This window comes from Hyla sarda, chromosome 3 (genome assembly GCF_029499605.1).
Source record: "Hyla sarda isolate aHylSar1 chromosome 3, aHylSar1.hap1, whole genome shotgun sequence".
Taxonomy (NCBI): Eukaryota; Metazoa; Chordata; class Amphibia; order Anura; family Hylidae; genus Hyla; species Hyla sarda.
This window is the reverse complement of record NC_079191.1, coordinates 266,974-286,045: the sequence shown is the minus strand read 5'-3', so window position 1 is coordinate 286,045 and position 19,072 is coordinate 266,974. Positions and strand designations below refer to the sequence as shown.

The window sequence follows — 19,072 nt, the reverse complement described above, 5'->3', positions numbered from 1 at the left end:
GATTTTTTTTTTATAGAAGTAATTTACAAATCTGGCATATGTTGATTAATAAAAAAAAGTTTTCCACCGGAGTACCCCTTTAATAGTGATGAGCGGCATATGCCATATTCGAATTAGCATATTTGATATATTCGCAGTTATTTTTGTATGCTCATATGCGCATGGCGTGTGCGCATGCAGATAACTATCTACCTATCTATCTATATTATCTATCTATCCATCTATCTCCTAATATTCTATAGTGACGATATTCGCGAATAAGAGGATATTTGCTAATATTCGCGAATATTCACATATTTGCGAAATTTCGCTCTCCGGTCTAATACAGTAAATAGTATAGGAGCCTTCTTTAGACCACAAGCTGGAAGCCGGGAGGGATGAGATCACTGGGATGTGTTCTGTGGGGAGAAAAAAATGACGAATATTCGTAATTGCAAATATATGGTGCTATGTTCGCGAATACACGAATATACGAAATTCGCAATAAATATTCGAATTGCGAATATTCGTGCTCAATACTACTCCACTGGAAAACATTTTCTTTTAAATCACCTGGTGCCAGAAAGTTAAACAGATTTGTACAGATTTTGTAAAAAAAAAATCTTAATCCTTCTAGTACTTATAAGCTGCTGTATAATCCACAGGAAGTTCTTTTCTTTTTCAATTTCCTTTCTGTCTGACCACAGTGCTCTCTGCTGTCACCTCTGTCCATTTTAGGAACTGTCCAGAGTAGGTGCAAATCCCCATAGCAAACCTCTCCTGCACTGGATGGTTCCTAAAATGGACAGAGGAGTCAGCAGAGAGCACTTGTGGTCAGACAGAAAGGAAATTCAAAAAGAAAAGAACTTCCTGTGGATTATACAGCAGCTTATAAATACTGGAAGGATTAAGATTTTTTAATAGAAGTAATTTACAAATCTGTTTAACTTTCTGGCACCAGTTGATTTGAGGGAAAATGTTTTCCAGTAGAGTACCCCTTTAACCACTAGTGAAGTGGAGATGACTTCAGTTCTTTGGTGGCCAGTCAGTAAAAGGAATATGTCAGTAAAAGGGCAATGTGGATATAAGGAAAGAGAAATGCTTTCCCCATGGTACAACCAACCTCACCTCACCCTGTAGACCAGTGTTTCCCAACCAGGGTGCCTCCAGCTGTGGCCAAACTACAACTCCTAGCATGCACGGACAGCCGAAGGCTGTCCGGGCATGCTGGGAGTTGTAGTTTGGCCACAGCTGGAGGCACTCTGGTTGGGAAACACAGCTGTAGACATTCCACCACTCTCCATTGTTAAAGGGGTACTCCGGTGGAAACATTTATTTATTTATTTTTTTAAATCAACTGGTGCCAGAAAGTTAAACAGATTTGTAAATTACTTCTATTAAAAATGTATAATCCTTCCAGTACTTATCAGCTGCTGTATGCTCCACAGGAAGTTCTTTTTCTTTTTGAATTTCCTTTCTGTCTGCTCTCTGCTGACACCTCTGTCCATGTCAGGAACTGTCCAGAGCAGGAGAAAATCCCCATAGCAAACCTATGCGGCTCTGGACAGTTCCTGACACGGACAGAGGTGTCAGCAGAGAGCACTGTAGACAAGACAGAAAAGTCAACTCAACTTCTTGTGCCGCAAACAGCAGCTGATAATACAGGAAGGGTTAAGATTTTTTTAAGAGAAGTAATTTACAAATCTGTTTAACTTTCTGGCACCAGCTGATTTGAAAAAAATAAAAAGAATTAAATTAATCTTTTCCACCGGAGTACCCCTTTAAAGGGGTTATCCAGGAAAAAACTTTTTTTTTATATATATATATATATATATATATATATATATATATATATATATCTCAACTGGCTCCAGATAGTTAAACAGATTTGTAAATTAGAGAATAAAATTTGTAAATTACTTCTATTAAAAAATATTAATCCTTTCAGTACTTATGAGCTGATGAAGTTGAGTTGTTCTTTTCTGTCTAAGTGCTCTCTGATGACACGTGTCTCGGGAAATGCCCAGTTTACTCTGTGCAGTTCCCGAGACAAGCAGAGATGTCAGTAGAGAGCACTGTTGCCAGACAAAAAACAACAACTCAACTTCAGCAGCTGATAATTATTGAAAGGATTAAGATTTTTTAATAGAAGTAATTTACAAATCTGTTTAACTTTCTGGAGCCAGTTGATATATAAAAAAAAGGTTTTTTCCTGGAATACCCCTTTAATGTGTGATGTATTACATAAAGCAGATGTTAATATTTGATTAATTTTATGTTTCTCCGTTCTAGGATATCCTAAAAATCGCCAATGAAATCCTCAATGAGACATTTGGGAGGTCAGGTGCTAACACCACGTTCAGTCCACAGCTCTTACATTCCTTTGAAAACCTTTTAGAAAACATGGAGATGGTTGATGCATCCTTCAAGGTCTCCTATGAAAACATTGATTTCCATTGCTTAGTGGCCTCCTGTGCCAACCTGAGTAATGAGAATGCCCTAAGGATCGAGTCCCATGTTAGTGTCGCGATGACCCCTGAAGACAGTCAACAAGCCTTTCCTCCAGACTGTTTGGTCAACTATTTGTTGTTGTCCTGCAGAACCCTGAATATGAACTTCCCAGGTCAATATGAAGAAGGAGATGGTTCAAGCCTTACATTCCAAGTAGACAGCAACATCTTCACCAATGTCTTGCGACTCGATGGTAAGAGTTTCCACAATCCAAATGTCAACTTGACTTTCCAATGCTCCCATGGAAATTACTGCGACCATACGGCTGTATGTGCTTTTTGGAATTTCACCAGAAGTAGCTGGTCTTCGGAAGGGTGCACGACTGAGATTGCCAATGGAGTAACCTACTGTCACTGCCACCATCTTACGTCTTTCTCCGTACTGATCGCAAAATTCATCCCCAGCTCCTTGAAGAACAGCTCCGTACTTGACTACATCACCATCGCTGGTCTTGCTATCTCCATCGCTTCCCTCACGATATGTATCACGTTCCAAGTGTATGTCCTGAGATTTCCCATGAACCTTGTAGCTTACTACAGGCACACAACCATCCTTAATGCCTCCATATTCCTTCTCCTGAGCTACGTCTCCTTCATAGCCGCCAGTTATATCACACCCAAGGAGTCTCTCAGACTTTGCGTGGGGTTGACCTTCTGCACCCATTTCTCTCTCTTAGCTTTCTTTTTCTGGACCTTAGTCCAAAGCATTTTCCTTTTCTGCCGTTTGGTGTTTGTCTTCCATCATGTCACGAAGAAGGAATTCATGAGTCTTTCAGTAGGTCTTGGATACATAAGTCCCAGCATCATTGCCATAGGCACCTTCTTGTACTTCACTCCGACTAATGATTATCAGAAGGAAAACGTTTGTTGGCTGCAGAGTGACTCGGGGGCTTCCATGGCCTTTAACATTCCAACCATCATAATCCTGTCTGGAAACTTCATGGTCCTCCTCGTGGTGATCCAGAAACTTCTCAGACCATCCATCTCTGAGGGCAGCAATGAGGACAAAGAGATTATCAAGAAGCTGGTGAAGGCCGTGGTCTTCTGTACACCTCAGTTTGGATTGACCTGGGCTGTTGGAATCCCTTTAATGTCAGATGGGAGCTTGGTGGCGTTACAGTATTTGTTTGTGATCCTCAATCCTCTTCAAGTGAGTGTCCTCCACTTTTCTTTCTTGGGTTTGGAATAGATGTGTCCAGATAGGTTGTAGGTAACTGAGCAATCAAGATTTGTGGGTCACCTCTGATGATAATCAATATAGATTGATGGGTCAAAGTGGTGAAGTTAAATCCTTTATTAGTTACTATGTTGTAGTATTGAACCATCACCTTATGAGGAAGAGTAGGGGGTGTAGGAACGTAGAAGGGTTCAGAATCAAAGTAATAGATGAAGGAATCAAGCATAGAAAGCAAATGGAAAAGTAAATATTACAGACCGTTCTGACTGACCAAAGAAGCGCATTCCAAAGTAGAGGTACAGCATGGGAGAAGCAGAGGGAAAGGAAGGATGAGTTCTGGGTCTTATGCAGAATGAAGGGCATGAAGAAGGTGGTAAAGAATTGTGAAGAAAAAGATGAAGGTGGGTACAGAACTAAGTGACTGGATCGAATAGGCAGTGACTGACATAGAACAGATGAGTTAGCGAGAGGGTTAGGCTAGGTTTACACTGCTCTTTGCATCTGACCAGTTTAGGGTCGGTTGCAAACGGCTACTGCCAGCCACCAATGGCACCAATTTACTTACATGGGGTCCGTTGGTGACCCGGTAATTTTACAGGAAATTATTGGAGAAAAAAATTGTGCTAACTCAGTTGTGGGAAGATCAAATAGCTAAAGGAGCCAAGGAGCGAGCAGAATCATTTACTTACTGTCACTGGTTATATGAAGCCAAGCAAGGACGTGCACAGACCTTTTTTTTTGGGGGGGGGGGGTGGGCATGGGCTGAACCCCCCAAAAAAGGGCACTACTCATAATTAATCATATAAATGGCCGCATAATAATGCCAGACCTCCCGACACAGCCCAGGGCACTTTTAGGAGGAACATCATAAGGTGCATGTCCCTGAAGCCAAGTATATAATGTATGTATGGGTCCAAGTCAGTAGGTTGGCGGAGGTGGTCGCAGTCCACACTATAAAATGTGGGCCTAAAAAAATGGCATAGTGGTAACAGATGGAGATTCCCTTTAATACCACTATAGGAAATATCATTCTTCTGTTTGGGGTTGTGTGGCCTTCATCCCTTTCTTCTCTCCTACAGGGGTTCTTCATATTCGTCTTTGGCTGTTTGCTGGATAAGAAGGTGAGCGGCTTCATGGTGACATGTGAAGGGTCTATATCTTCCTACCATCCACTTATTAAGCGGAGTATGGTTGTAAATCATTAGCCTTCCTTATCTTACACTGGTATTAAAGGGGTACTTCTTTGCTCCAGCATTCTGAACATTTTGTTCAGAACACTCGGAGCCGGAGGCAAGCCCCCTCATGAGGTCACGCCACGCCCCCTCCATTGAGCAGACACGCCCCCTCCCATAGACATGAATGGAAGGGATGTGGCGTGACGTCACAGGGGGACTTTGCCATGACATGACGACCACTGCCGCAGGAACCTGGTGTTTGTTTAGAACTCTGGGTGCTGCGGGAGATCACGGGGGACCCCAGCAGCGGGACTCCTGCGATCAGACATCTTATTCCCTATCCTTTGGGTAGGGGATAAGATGTCTAGCAGCGGAGTACCCCTTTACTGATAGTAAATTATCAGTTTTTTGGGTTGGCCACAGGTCCACTCTAAAGTTTATGCCAGCTAATAGTCTAAACTAAGACTAGACGGTCTAAGAATGTGACAGATTCACAAACAGCCTGAGCCACTGTGATAAACCTCAGCCACTGAAAACTAAATGAAATACAATATATTCAACCAGACTACATTAGATTGCACTTTGAGGACGTTCAGGTTATAAGGAGGTTTTGTCCAGGTTTTGAGGAGCAGTTTTTGAAGTTAAAATCAGGAGTCGATTAAAGAAAAAGTGCTTACCTCGGCCAAACCGCACACTCAGTTCTCCCTCCACACTACAGACTCCGGACATCCTCCTCTGTTCTGGTGCAGGCGGCAACAGCTTCTGGCACACCCTGTAGGGGTCACATGTGTGCATGGGCTGTTGCTTTAAGGGTCCATGCGTGCCCCTGGTTCCTGTCCTCCTCCAATCCCTACCAGGCACCACATATAAGAGAGAACTCCTCCCTTCCTGTGGTGCTTGAGCATATCATAAAGGGAGCAGGTAGATAGGGGGGCAAGAAACCCCCAACTGTCCCTACAACCACTGTCCCGTCCTATTGCCCATCCGCCCTAAATGATGGATCGACAACCACAAGGACGGACCCTATACGGCGCTAAAGTGCATGGGCGTAAGCGTCAAACAAATCAAACAAAACTGTAAATGTCGGGAAAGAAGTCAGGAACATAACAGGAATACTACAAAGCTACAAACAGATATACCAGACAGGATATAACATACTTACAGATATACCAGACAGGATATCACATTCTAACAGATATACCAGACAGGATATAACATACTTACAGATATACCAGACAGGATATAACATACTAACAGATATACCAGACAGGATATAACATACTTACAGATATACCAGACAGGATATAACATTCTAACAGATATACCAGACAGGATATAACATACTAACAGATATACCAGACAGGATATAACATTCTAACAGATATACCAGACAGGATATAACATTCTAACAGATATACCAGACAGGATATAACATACTTACAGATATACCAGACAGGATATAACATTCTAACAGATATACCAGACAGGATATAACATTCTAACAGATATACCAGACAGGATATAGCATACTAACAAACTGTACAAAATCCAGGATCAAGATTAACGGCAGATATAATAATATGAACAAGACTAGATATGAGGATAAGTATATAGCAGACAAAACCAGGAGATGCAGGGGATGAACAGGTTAACTGAATGTCAGAACACTAAATGGGTCAGGAAATCAAGAGCACTGTTCACACTGGACTCCAAACATGGAACACACTAAACACCCCACTCCAATAATGGGGGACTGTATCACATAATGAATGTACCAATTATAAGTGAATATAGGCAAGTATATGTAAGAATAAATATAAGTATGAAGCCAAATAGACTCTTAGCTAGCCAGCACACTCCAGAGTGATCAGGATACTGGCCTAGGAGGAATCAAAAATCCTAAATACATGCAAACACGGGTTCAGACACAAGACTAACTCACTCCTAGATAGACAGATTAGCACAAGGCTCAGAACAGGATTCTATCCTAGGAGATCCAGTATCAAACAAGGTCAAAACAGGACTGACAAACATACAGTGTGAACACAGACTAGGAAACACAAAGCAAAACGAACATACAAGAATACTAAACCTAACAAAGGTACTAAAACAAGGAAAGCTAAAATCTATATCAAATAACTAGGACATGGAGCCATGACTAACTAAAGACATAAGTGCACACACACAGACATAGCAAAATATTGAAAACTTGGTCTGAGTTACTGCCCAGAGCAGCACTTGAAGAGGCTTTATATACCCTCCCAGTGCCAGTGCTCAAGGGCTGGAAGGTTAACTCTTCCCAAACCAGGAAGAATAAACACAGAAACTGTTCAGACATAAACATAATGTATGAACAGGACCCAAAGCAGAAAAATGCTAAATAAAGATACATGGACATTACAGGGCAATAGTGTCGTTTTCTACAGCGAAGATTCCTGTCTCCTGTGTTCTTGGGTTCCTGTGCTCCTGACCTGTTTCACCACTCTGTCTAACCCTCGATGCCCTCCAGTGTATGACCCTTATTGTCAACCACACCGCTGAACTCTTATGTCACTAACACCACCTGGCTGCTTCTGAGCTACTCAGCTCTGCTGCTCTATTTGCTACGCTAATACCATTTAAATCCTCAGTTCACACCTCCTGCCTCTATCCCTGGTGTTTTGCCCCAGGGCGTTCTGGCCTGCCAGGCCAGCTGACTTTTAACCAGGACCACTCTTGAGGTAACGACCTGGTGTCTATCCTGGTTGGAGTCCAGCTTCTGCACTCTGGAGCAGGATAAAGGGTGAAAATCAGGGGAATGCTTCCCTTCCTTTTCCAGATTTGGACAAAAGCCAAATCAGTAAGTGGCAAAGCGAGTCCAGGACTATTGGGTTGTTATACTACCTTTTCTTTCCTTATAATTAATACCTGTTTTCTGCTTTAAAGCTGCATCACAAAACCTGAACAAAAAGCCCCCACACTAGTGCTACTAGACACTGTCAGACTAGATTAAATGAGTGGATTATTGTTTTGTCTAATCCAATTTAGTTGAATCAAACACAATCTATATCACAATAGAATATACACAATTTAATTAGATAAAATTAGACTAGACAACAGAAACGATGTAAGATTGGGCTAGACTAAACTAAAACGGAATACACAATGTTGGGTAAAAGTAGAGTAGACTTAACTAGACCAAATTGGGATAAATTAGATAAAATAGGATTACAAGACAAAATTAGATAAAGCAGTAGGTTAGATTAGACTAGACTGAGTTAGAATAAGAAAGATAAAAAAGGCTTAAAACTGGTTTACATTGGACTGGATGTGACTAAACTGGACTAAATTAGAAAAATTGGACTAAATTAGACTACAAAAAAAATTGACTAGTCTACATTATATTAGGCTGGACTAGATTAGACTGGATGACGCTAGACTGAACTAGATTAGACTACAGTAGATTTACGATGATTAGGTTGTAATTGATTAGACTAGAATGGAATATAAGAAAAATGCACTATACCTTTATATTACAGGTAATGGATGTTATAAAGAAGAGGATGTCAAAGAGCCCCGTATTCAGCAGCACGGTAAGAAAAAAATACAAACCCCGCCCCCACATTCATCGGAATTTTCCATTCTTGTGTATTTTGTACTGATCTTATTTGTTACACTGTTTCCTCATAGGCAACAACAGTCAGCACCTACTGAGGATCCAGGCCGAGGTAAGTACCCCTGGAATAAGGCACTCAGGAGGCTGAGGTGTGGGAAACCTGATGCAAACCTGATGCTTTCGGTTCTGTGTGGTAACACGGGATAGTTATAGATTAGACTAGACTGTACGGTTATAGATTAGACTAGACTGTATGGTTATAGATTAGACTAGACTGTACGGTTATAGATTAGACTAGAGTGTACGGTTATAGATTAGACTAGACTGTACGGTTATAGATTAGACTAGACTGTATGGCTATAGATTAGACTGTACAGTTATAGATTAGACTAGACTGTACGGTTATAGATTAGACTAGACTGTATGGCTATAGATTAGACTGTACAGTTATAGATTAGACTAGACTGTACGGTTATAGATTAGACTAGACTGTATGGCTATAGATTAGACTGTACGGTTATAGATTAGACTAGAGTGTACGGTTATAGATTAGACTAGACTGTACGGTTATAGATTAGACTAGACTGTATGGCTATAGATTAGACTGTACGGTTATAGATTAGACTAGACTGTACGGTTATAGATTAGACTAGACTGTACGGTTATAGATTAGACTAGACTGTACGGTTATAGATTAGACTAGACTGTATGGCTATAGATTAGACTGTATGGTTATAGATTAGACTAGACTGTACGGTTATAGATTAGACTAGACTTTACGGTTATAGATTTAGACTAGACCGTACGGTTATAGATTAGACTAGACTGTACGGTTATAGATTAGACTAGACTGTACGGTTATAGATTAGACTAGACTGTATGGCTATAGATTAGACTGTACGGTTATAGATTAGACTAGAGTGTACGGTTATAGATTAGACTAGACTGTACGGTTATAGATTAGACTAGACTGTATGGCTATAGATTAGACTGTACGGTTATAGATTAGACTAGACTGTACGGTTATAGATTAGACTAGACTGTACGGTTATAGATTAGACTAGACTGTACGGTTATAGATTAGACTAGACTGTACGGTTATAGATTAGACTAGACTGTATGGCTATAGATTAGACTGTACGGTTATAGATTAGACTAGACTGTACGGTTATAGATTAGACTAGACTTTACGGTTATAGATTTAGACTAGACCGTACGGTTATAGATTAGACTAGACTGTACGGTTATAGATTAGACTAGACTGTACGGTTATAGATTAGACTAGACTGTATGGCTATAGATTAGACTAGACTTTATGGCTATAGATTAGACTGTACGGTTATAGATTACACTAGACTGTACGGTTATAGATTAGACTAGACTGTATGGTTATAGATTAGACTAGACTGTATGGCTATAGATTAGACTAGACTGTACGGTTATAGATTAGACTAGACTGTATGGCTATAGATTAGACTGAATGACCATAGATTAGACTGTACAGTTATAGATTAGACTAGATTGTATGGTTATAGGTTAGATTGTATGATCATAGATTAGACTGTATGGCTATAGATTAGACTAGACTGTACGGTTATAGATTAGACTAGACTGTATGGCTATAGATTAGACTGTATGATCATAGATTAGACTGCACGTTTATAGATTAAACTAGACTGTATGGTTATAGATTAGACTGTATGATCATAGATTAGACTGTATGGCTATAGATTAGACTAGACTGTACGGTTATAGATTAGACTAGACTGTACGGTTATAGATTAGACTAGACTGTACGGTTATAAATTAGACTAGACTGTATGGATATAGATTAGACTAGACTGTACAGTTATAGATTAGACTAGACTGTATGGTTATAGATTACACTAGACTGTATGGTTATAGATTAGACTAGACTGTACATTTATAGATTAGACTAGACTGTACAGTTAAAGATTAGACTAGACTGTATGGTTATAGATTAGACTAGACTGTATGGCTATAGATTAGACTGTACAGTTATAGATTAGACTAGACTGTACGGTTATAAATTAGACTAGACTGTATGGATATAGATTAGACTAGACTGTACAGTTATAGATTAGACTAGACTGTACGGTTATAAATTAGACTAGACTGTATGGATATAGATTAGACTAGACTGTACAGTTATAGATTAGACTAGACTGTATGGTTATAGATTAGACTAGACTGTATGGTTATAGATTAGACTAGACTGTACAGTTATAGATTAGACTAGACTGTATAGTTAAAGATTAGACTAGACTGTATGGTTTAGATTAGACTAGACTGTACAGTTATAGATTAGACTAGACTGTATGGCTATAGATTAGACTAGACTGTATGGTTATAGATTAGACTAGACTGTACAGTTATAGATTGGACTAGACAGTACAGTTATAGATTTCTTACATGCATTTCCCCTTGTCTTTCCCCTGCAGGCTTTGTGGAGCTCTCAGACCCCGGCTATATTATAATCCCACCTTGTGACCTCCATATTATACCTCGTCACCTCCATATTATACCTCGTCACCTCCATATTATAATTCCACCTTGTGACCTCCATATTATACCTCGTCACCTCCATATTATACCTCATCACCTCCATATTATACCTCATCACCTCCATATTATACCTCATCACCTCCATATTATACCTCATCACCTCCATATTATACCTCATCACCTCCATATTATACCTCATCACCTCCATATTATACCTCGTCACCTCCATATTATACCTCATCACCTCCATATTATACCTCATCACCTCCATATTATACCTCATCACCTCCATATTATACCTCATCACCTCCATATTATACCTCGTCACCTCCATATTATACCTCGTCACCTCCATATTATACCTCATCACCTCCATATTATACCTCGTCACCTCCATATTATACCTCGTCACCTCCATATTATACCTCATCACCTCCATATTATACCTCATCACCTCCATATTATACCTCATCACCTCCATATTATACCTCGTCACCTCCATATTATACCTCATCACCTCCATATTATACCTCATCACCTCCACATTATACCTCATCACCTCCATATTATACCTCATCACCTCCATATTATACCTCATCACCTCCATATTATACCTCGTCACCTCCATATTATACCTCATCACCTCCATATTATACCTCGTCACCTCCATATTATACCTCGTCACCTCCATATTATACCTCATCACCTCCATATTATACCTCATCACCTCCATATTATACCTCATCACCTCCATATTATACCTCATCACCTCCATATTATACCTCATCACCTCCATATTATACCTCGTCACCTCCATATTATACCTCATCACCTCCATATTATACCTCATCACCTCCATATTATACCTCGTCACCTCCATATTATACCTCGTCACCTCCATATTATACCTCGTCACCTCCATATTATACCTCGTCACCTCCATATTATACCTCATCACCTCCATATTATACCTCATCACCTCCATATTATACCTCATCACCTCCATATTATACCTCGTCACCTCCATATTATACCTCATCACCTCCATATTATAATCCCACCTCGTCACCTCCATATTATAATCCCACCTCGTCACCTCCATATTATACCTCATCACCTCCATATTATACCTCGTCACCTCCATATTATACCTCATCACCTCCATATTATTATCCCACCTCATCACCTCCATATTATACCTCGTCACCTCCATATTATACCTCATCACCTCCATATTATACCTCATCACCTCCATATTATACCTCATCACCTCCATATTATACCTCGTCACCTCCATATTATACCTCATCACCTCCATATTATAATCCCACCTCGTCACCTCCATATTATACCTCATCACCTCCATATTATACCTCATCACCTCCATATTATACCTCATCACCTCCATATTATACCTCGTCACCTCCATATTATACCTCGTCACCTCCATATTATACCTCATCACCTCCAATATTATACCTCATCACCTCCATATTATACCTCATCACCTCCATATTATACCTCATCACCTCCACATTATACCTCGTCACCTCCATATTATACCTCATCACCTCCATATTATACCTCGTCTCCTCCATATTATACCTCATCACCTCCATATTATACCCTCGTCACCTCCATATTATACCTCGTCACCTCCATATTATACCTCGTCACCTCCATATTATACCTCGTCACCTCCATATTATACCTCGTCACCTCCATATTATACCTCATCACCTCCATATTATACCTCATCACCTCCATATTATACCTCAATCACCTCCATATTATACCTCGTCACCTCCATATTATACCTCATCACCTCCATATTATAATCCCACCTCGTCACCTCCATATTATATCCCACCTCGTCACCTCCATATTATACCTCGTCACCTCCATATTATACCTCGTCACCTCCATATTATACCTCGTCACCTCCATATTATACCTCATCACCTCCATATTATACCTCGTCACCTCCATATTATACCTCATCACCTCCATATTATACCTCGTCACCTCCATATTATACCTCATCACCTCCATATTATACCTCATCACCTCCATATTATAATCCCACCTCATCACCTCCATATTATACCTCATCACCTCCATATTATACCTCATCACCTCCATATTATACCTCATCACCTCCATATTATAATCCCACCTTATCACCTCCATATTATACCTCATCACCTCCATATTATACCTCATCACCTCCATATTATACCTCGTCACCTCCATATTATACCTCGTCACCTCCATATTATACCTCATCACCTCCATATTATTATCCCACCTCATCACCTCCATATTATAACTCGTCACCTCCATATTATACCTCATCACCTCCATATTATACCTCATCACCTCCATATTATACCTCATCACCTCCATATTATACCTCGTCACCTCCATATTATACCTCATCACCTCCATATTATAATCCCACCTCGTCACCTCCATATTATACCTCATCACCTCCATATTATACCTCATCACCTCCATATTATACCTCGTCACCTCCATATTATAACCTCGTCACCTCCATATTATACCTCATCACCTCCATATTATACCTCATCACCTCCATATTATACCTCATCACCTCCACATTATACCTCGTCACCTCCATATTATACCTCATCACCTCCATATTATACCTCGTCTCCTCCATATTATACCTCGTCACCTCCATATTATACCTCGTCACCTCCATATTATACCTCGTCACCTCCATATTATACCTCGTCACCTCCATATTATACCTCGTCACCTCCATATTATACCTCATCACCTCCATATTATACCTCATCACCTCCATATTATACCTCTTCACCTCCATATTATACCTCGTCACCTCCATATTATACCTCGTCACCTCCATATTATACCTCATCACCTCCATATTATACCTCATCACCTCCATATTATACCTCGTCACCTCCATATTAAACCTCATCACCTCCATATTATACCTCGTCCCCTCTTATTATACCTCATCACCTCCATATTATACCTCATCACCTCCATATTATACCTCATCACCTCCATATTATACCTCATCACCTCCACATTAAACCTCATCACCTCCATATTAATACCTCGTCACCTCCATATTATACCTCATCACCTCCATATTATACCTCATCACCTCCATATTATAATCCACCTCATCACCTCCATATTATACCTCATCACCTCCATATTATACCTCATCACCTCCATATTATACCTCATCACCTCCATATTATACCTCATCACCTCCATATTATACCTCATCACCTCCATATTATACCTCATCACCTCCATATTATAACCCTCGTCACCTCCATATTATACCTCGTCACCTCCATATTATACCTCATCACCTCCATATTATACCCTCGTCACCTCCATATTATACCTCATCACCACCATATAATACCTCATCACCTCCATATTATACCTCATCACCTCCATATTATACCTCGTCACCTCCATATTAATACCTCATCACCTCCATATTATACCTCATCACCTCCACATTAAACCTCATCACCCACCATGATTATACCTCATCACCTCCATATTATACCTCATCACCTCCATATTATACCTCGTCACCTCCATATTATACCTCATCACCTCCATATTATACCTCGTCACCTCCATATTATACCTCGTCACCTCCATATTATACCTCATCACCTCCATATTATACCTCATCACCTCCATATTATACCTCATCACCTCCATATTATACCTCATCACCTCCATATTATACCTCATCACCTCCATATTATACCTCGTCACCTCCATATTATACCTCATCACCTCCATATTATACCTCATCACCTCCATATTATACCTCGTCACCTCCATATTATACCTCGTCACCTCCATATTATACCTCGTCACCTCCATATTATACCTCGTCACCTCCATATTATACCTCATCACCTCCATATTATACCTCATCACCTCCATATTATACCTCATCACCTCCATATTATACCTCGTCACCTCCATATTATACCTCATCACCTCCATATTATAATCCCACCTCGTCACCTCCATATTATAATCCCCACCTCGTCACCTCCATATTATACCTCATCACCTCCATATTATACCTCGTCACCTCCATATTATACCTCATCACCTCCATATTATTATCCCACCTCATCACCTCCATATTATACCTCGTCACCTCCATATTATACCTCATCACCTCCATATTATACCTCATCACCTCCATATTATACCTCATCACCTCCATATTATACCTCGTCACCTCCATATTATACCTCATCACCTCCATATTATAATCCCACCTCGTCACCTCCATATTATACCTCATCACCTCCATATTATACCTCATCACCTCCATATTATACCTCATCACCTCCATATTATACCTCGTCACCTCCATATTATACCTCGTCACCTCCATATTATACCTCATCACCTCCATATTATACCTCATCACCTCCATATTATACCTCATCACCTCCATATTATACCTCATCACCTCCACATTATACCTCGTCACCTCCATATTATACCTCATCACCTCCATATTATACCTCGTCTCCTCCATATTATACCTCATCACCTCCATATTATACCTCGTCACCTCCATATTATACCTCGTCACCTCCATATTATACCTCGTCACCTCCATATTATACCTCGTCACCTCCATATTATACCTCGTCACCTCCATATTATACCTCATCACCTCCATATTATACCTCATCACCTCCATATTATACCTCATCACCTCCATATTATACCTCGTCACCTCCATATTATACCTCATCACCTCCATATTATAATCCCACCTCGTCACCTCCATATTATAATCCCACCTCGTCACCTCCATATTATACCTCGTCACCTCCATATTATACCTCGTCACCTCCATATTATACCTCGTCACCTCCATATTATACCTCATCACCTCCATATTATACCTCGTCACCTCCATATTATACCTCATCACCTCCATATTATACCTCGTCACCTCCATATTATACCTCATCACCTCCATATTATACCTCATCACCTCCATATTATAATCCCACCTCATCACCTCCATATTATACCTCATCACCTCCATATTATACCTCATCACCTCCATATTATACCTCATCACCTCCATATTATAATCCCACCTTATCACCTCCATATTATACCTCATCACCTCCATATTATACCTCATCACCTCCATATTATACCTCGTCACCTCCATATTATACCTCGTCACCTCCATATTATACCTCATCACCTCCATATTATTATCCCACCTCATCACCTCCATATTATAACTCGTCACCTCCATATTATACCTCATCACCTCCATATTATACCTCATCACCTCCATATTATACCTCATCACCTCCATATTATACCTCGTCACCTCCATATTATACCTCATCACCTCCATATTATAATCCCACCTCGTCACCTCCATATTATACCTCATCACCTCCATATTATACCTCATCACCTCCATATTATACCTCGTCACCTCCATATTATACCTCGTCACCTCCATATTATACCTCATCACCTCCATTTTATACCTCATCACCTCCATATTATACCTCATCACCTCCACATTATACCTCGTCACCTCCATATTATACCTCATCACCTCCATATTATACCTCGTCTCCTCCATATTATACCTCGTCACCTCCATATTATACCTCGTCACCTCCATATTATACCTCGTCACCTCCATATTATACCTCGTCACCTCCATATTATACCTCGTCACCTCCATATTATACCTCATCACCTCCATATTATACCTCATCACCTCCATATTATACCTCGTCACCTCCATATTATACCTCGTCACCTCCATATTATACCTCGTCACCTCCATATTATACCTCATCACCTCCATATTATACCTCATCACCTCCATATTATACCTCGTCACCTCCATATTATACCTCATCACCTCCATATTATACCTCGTCCCCTCTTATTATACCTCATCACCTCCATATTATACCTCATCACCTCCATATTATACCTCATCACCTCCATATTATACCTCATCACCTCCACATTATACCTCATCACCTCCATATTATACCTCGTCACCTCCATATTATACCTCATCACCTCCATATTATACCTCATCACCTCCATATTATAATCCACCTCATCACCTCCATATTATACCTCATCACCTCCATATTATACCTCATCACCTCCATATTATACCTCATCACCTCCATATTATACCTCATCACCTCCATATTATACCTCATCACCTCCATATTATACCTCGTCACCTCCATATTATACCTCGTCACCTCCATATTATACCTCATCACCTCCATATTATACCTCATCACCTCCATATTATACCTCGTCACCTCCATATTATACCTCGTCACCTCCATATTATACCTCATCACCTCCATATTATACCTCATCACCTCCATATTATACCTCGTCACCTCCATATTATATCTCATCACCTCCATATTATACCTCGTCACCTCCATATTATACCTCATCACCTCCATATTATACCTCGTCACCTCCATATTATACCTCATCACCTCCATATTATACCTCATCACCTCCATATTATACCTCATCACCTCCATATTATACCTCATCACCTCCATATTATAATCCCACCTCATCACCTCCATATTATACCTCATCACCTCCATATTATACCTCATCACCTCCATCTTATACCTCATCACCTCCATATTATACCTCATCACCTCCATATTATACCTCATCACCTCCATATTATACCTCATCACCTCCATATTATACCTCGTCACCTCCATATTATACCTCGTCACCTCCATATTATACCTCGTCACCTCCATATTATACCTCATCACCTCCATATTATACCTCATCACCTCCATATTATACCTCGTCACCTCCATATTATACCTCATCACCTTCATATTATACCTCGTCACCTCCATATTATACCTCATCACCTCCATATTATACCTCGTCACCTCCATATTATACCTCATCACCTCCATATTATACCTCATCACCTCCATATTATACCTCATCACCTTCATATTATACCTCATCACCTCCATATTATACCTCGTGACCTCCATATTATACCTCGTCACCTCCATATTATACCTCATCACCTCCATATTATACCTCGTCACCTCCATATTATACCTCATCACCTCCATATTATACCTCATCACCTCCATATTATACCTCATCACCTCCATATTATACCTCATCACCTCCATATTATAATCCCACCTCATCACCTCCATATTATACCTCATCACCTCCATATTATACCTCATCACCTCCATATTATACTTCATCACCTCCATATTATACCTCATCACCTCCATATTATACCTCATCACCTCCATATTATACCTCGTCACCTCCATATTATACCTCGTCACCTCCATATTATACCTCATCACCTCCATATTATACCTCATCACCTCCATATTATACCTCGTCACCTCCATATTATACCTCGTCACCTCCATATTATACCTCGTCACCTCCATATTATACCTCGTCACCTCCATATTATACCTCATCACCTCCATATTATACCTCGTCACCTCCATATTATACCTCGTCACCTCCATATTATACCTCGTCACCTCCATATTATACCTCGTCACCTCCATATTATACCTCGTCACCTCCATATTATACCTCGTCACCTCCATATTATACCTCATCACCTCCATATTATACCTCATCACCTCCATATTATACCTCATCACCTCCATATTATACCTCATCACCTCCATATTATACCTCATCACCTCCATATTATACCTCGTCACCTCCATATTATACCTCGTCACCTCCATATTATACCTCATCACCTCCATATTATACCTCATCACCTCCATATTATACCTCATCACCTCCACATTATACCTCATCACCTCCACATTATACCTCGTCACCTCCATATTATACCTTGTGACCTCCATATTATACCTCGTCACCTCCATATTATAATCCCACCTCATCACCTCCATATTATACCTCGTCACCTCCATATTATACCTCGTCACCTCCATATTATACCTCGTCACCTCCATATTATACCTCGTCACCT

The 19,072-nt window shown here is 40.1% G+C and overlaps 1 protein-coding gene across 1 annotated transcript in view; it reads left to right on the top strand.

Annotated features, from left to right (window-relative positions):
* The window catches only part of LOC130360440 (adhesion G-protein coupled receptor F3-like), a 114,184-nt gene extending 103,175 nt beyond the window's left edge, over positions 1-11,009 (top strand). The window contains exons 9-13 of the mRNA XM_056562929.1: positions 2,272-3,639; positions 4,746-4,787; positions 8,360-8,413; positions 8,511-8,548; positions 10,899-11,009. Of these exons, the coding sequence (XP_056418904.1) occupies positions 2,272-3,639; positions 4,746-4,787; positions 8,360-8,413; positions 8,511-8,534 (1,488 nt within the window). The 3' untranslated portion in view covers positions 8,535-8,548; positions 10,899-11,009. The remainder of the gene's footprint in view (positions 1-2,271; positions 3,640-4,745; positions 4,788-8,359; positions 8,414-8,510; positions 8,549-10,898) is intronic.
* Positions 11,010-19,072: the final 8,063 nt, after the last annotated feature.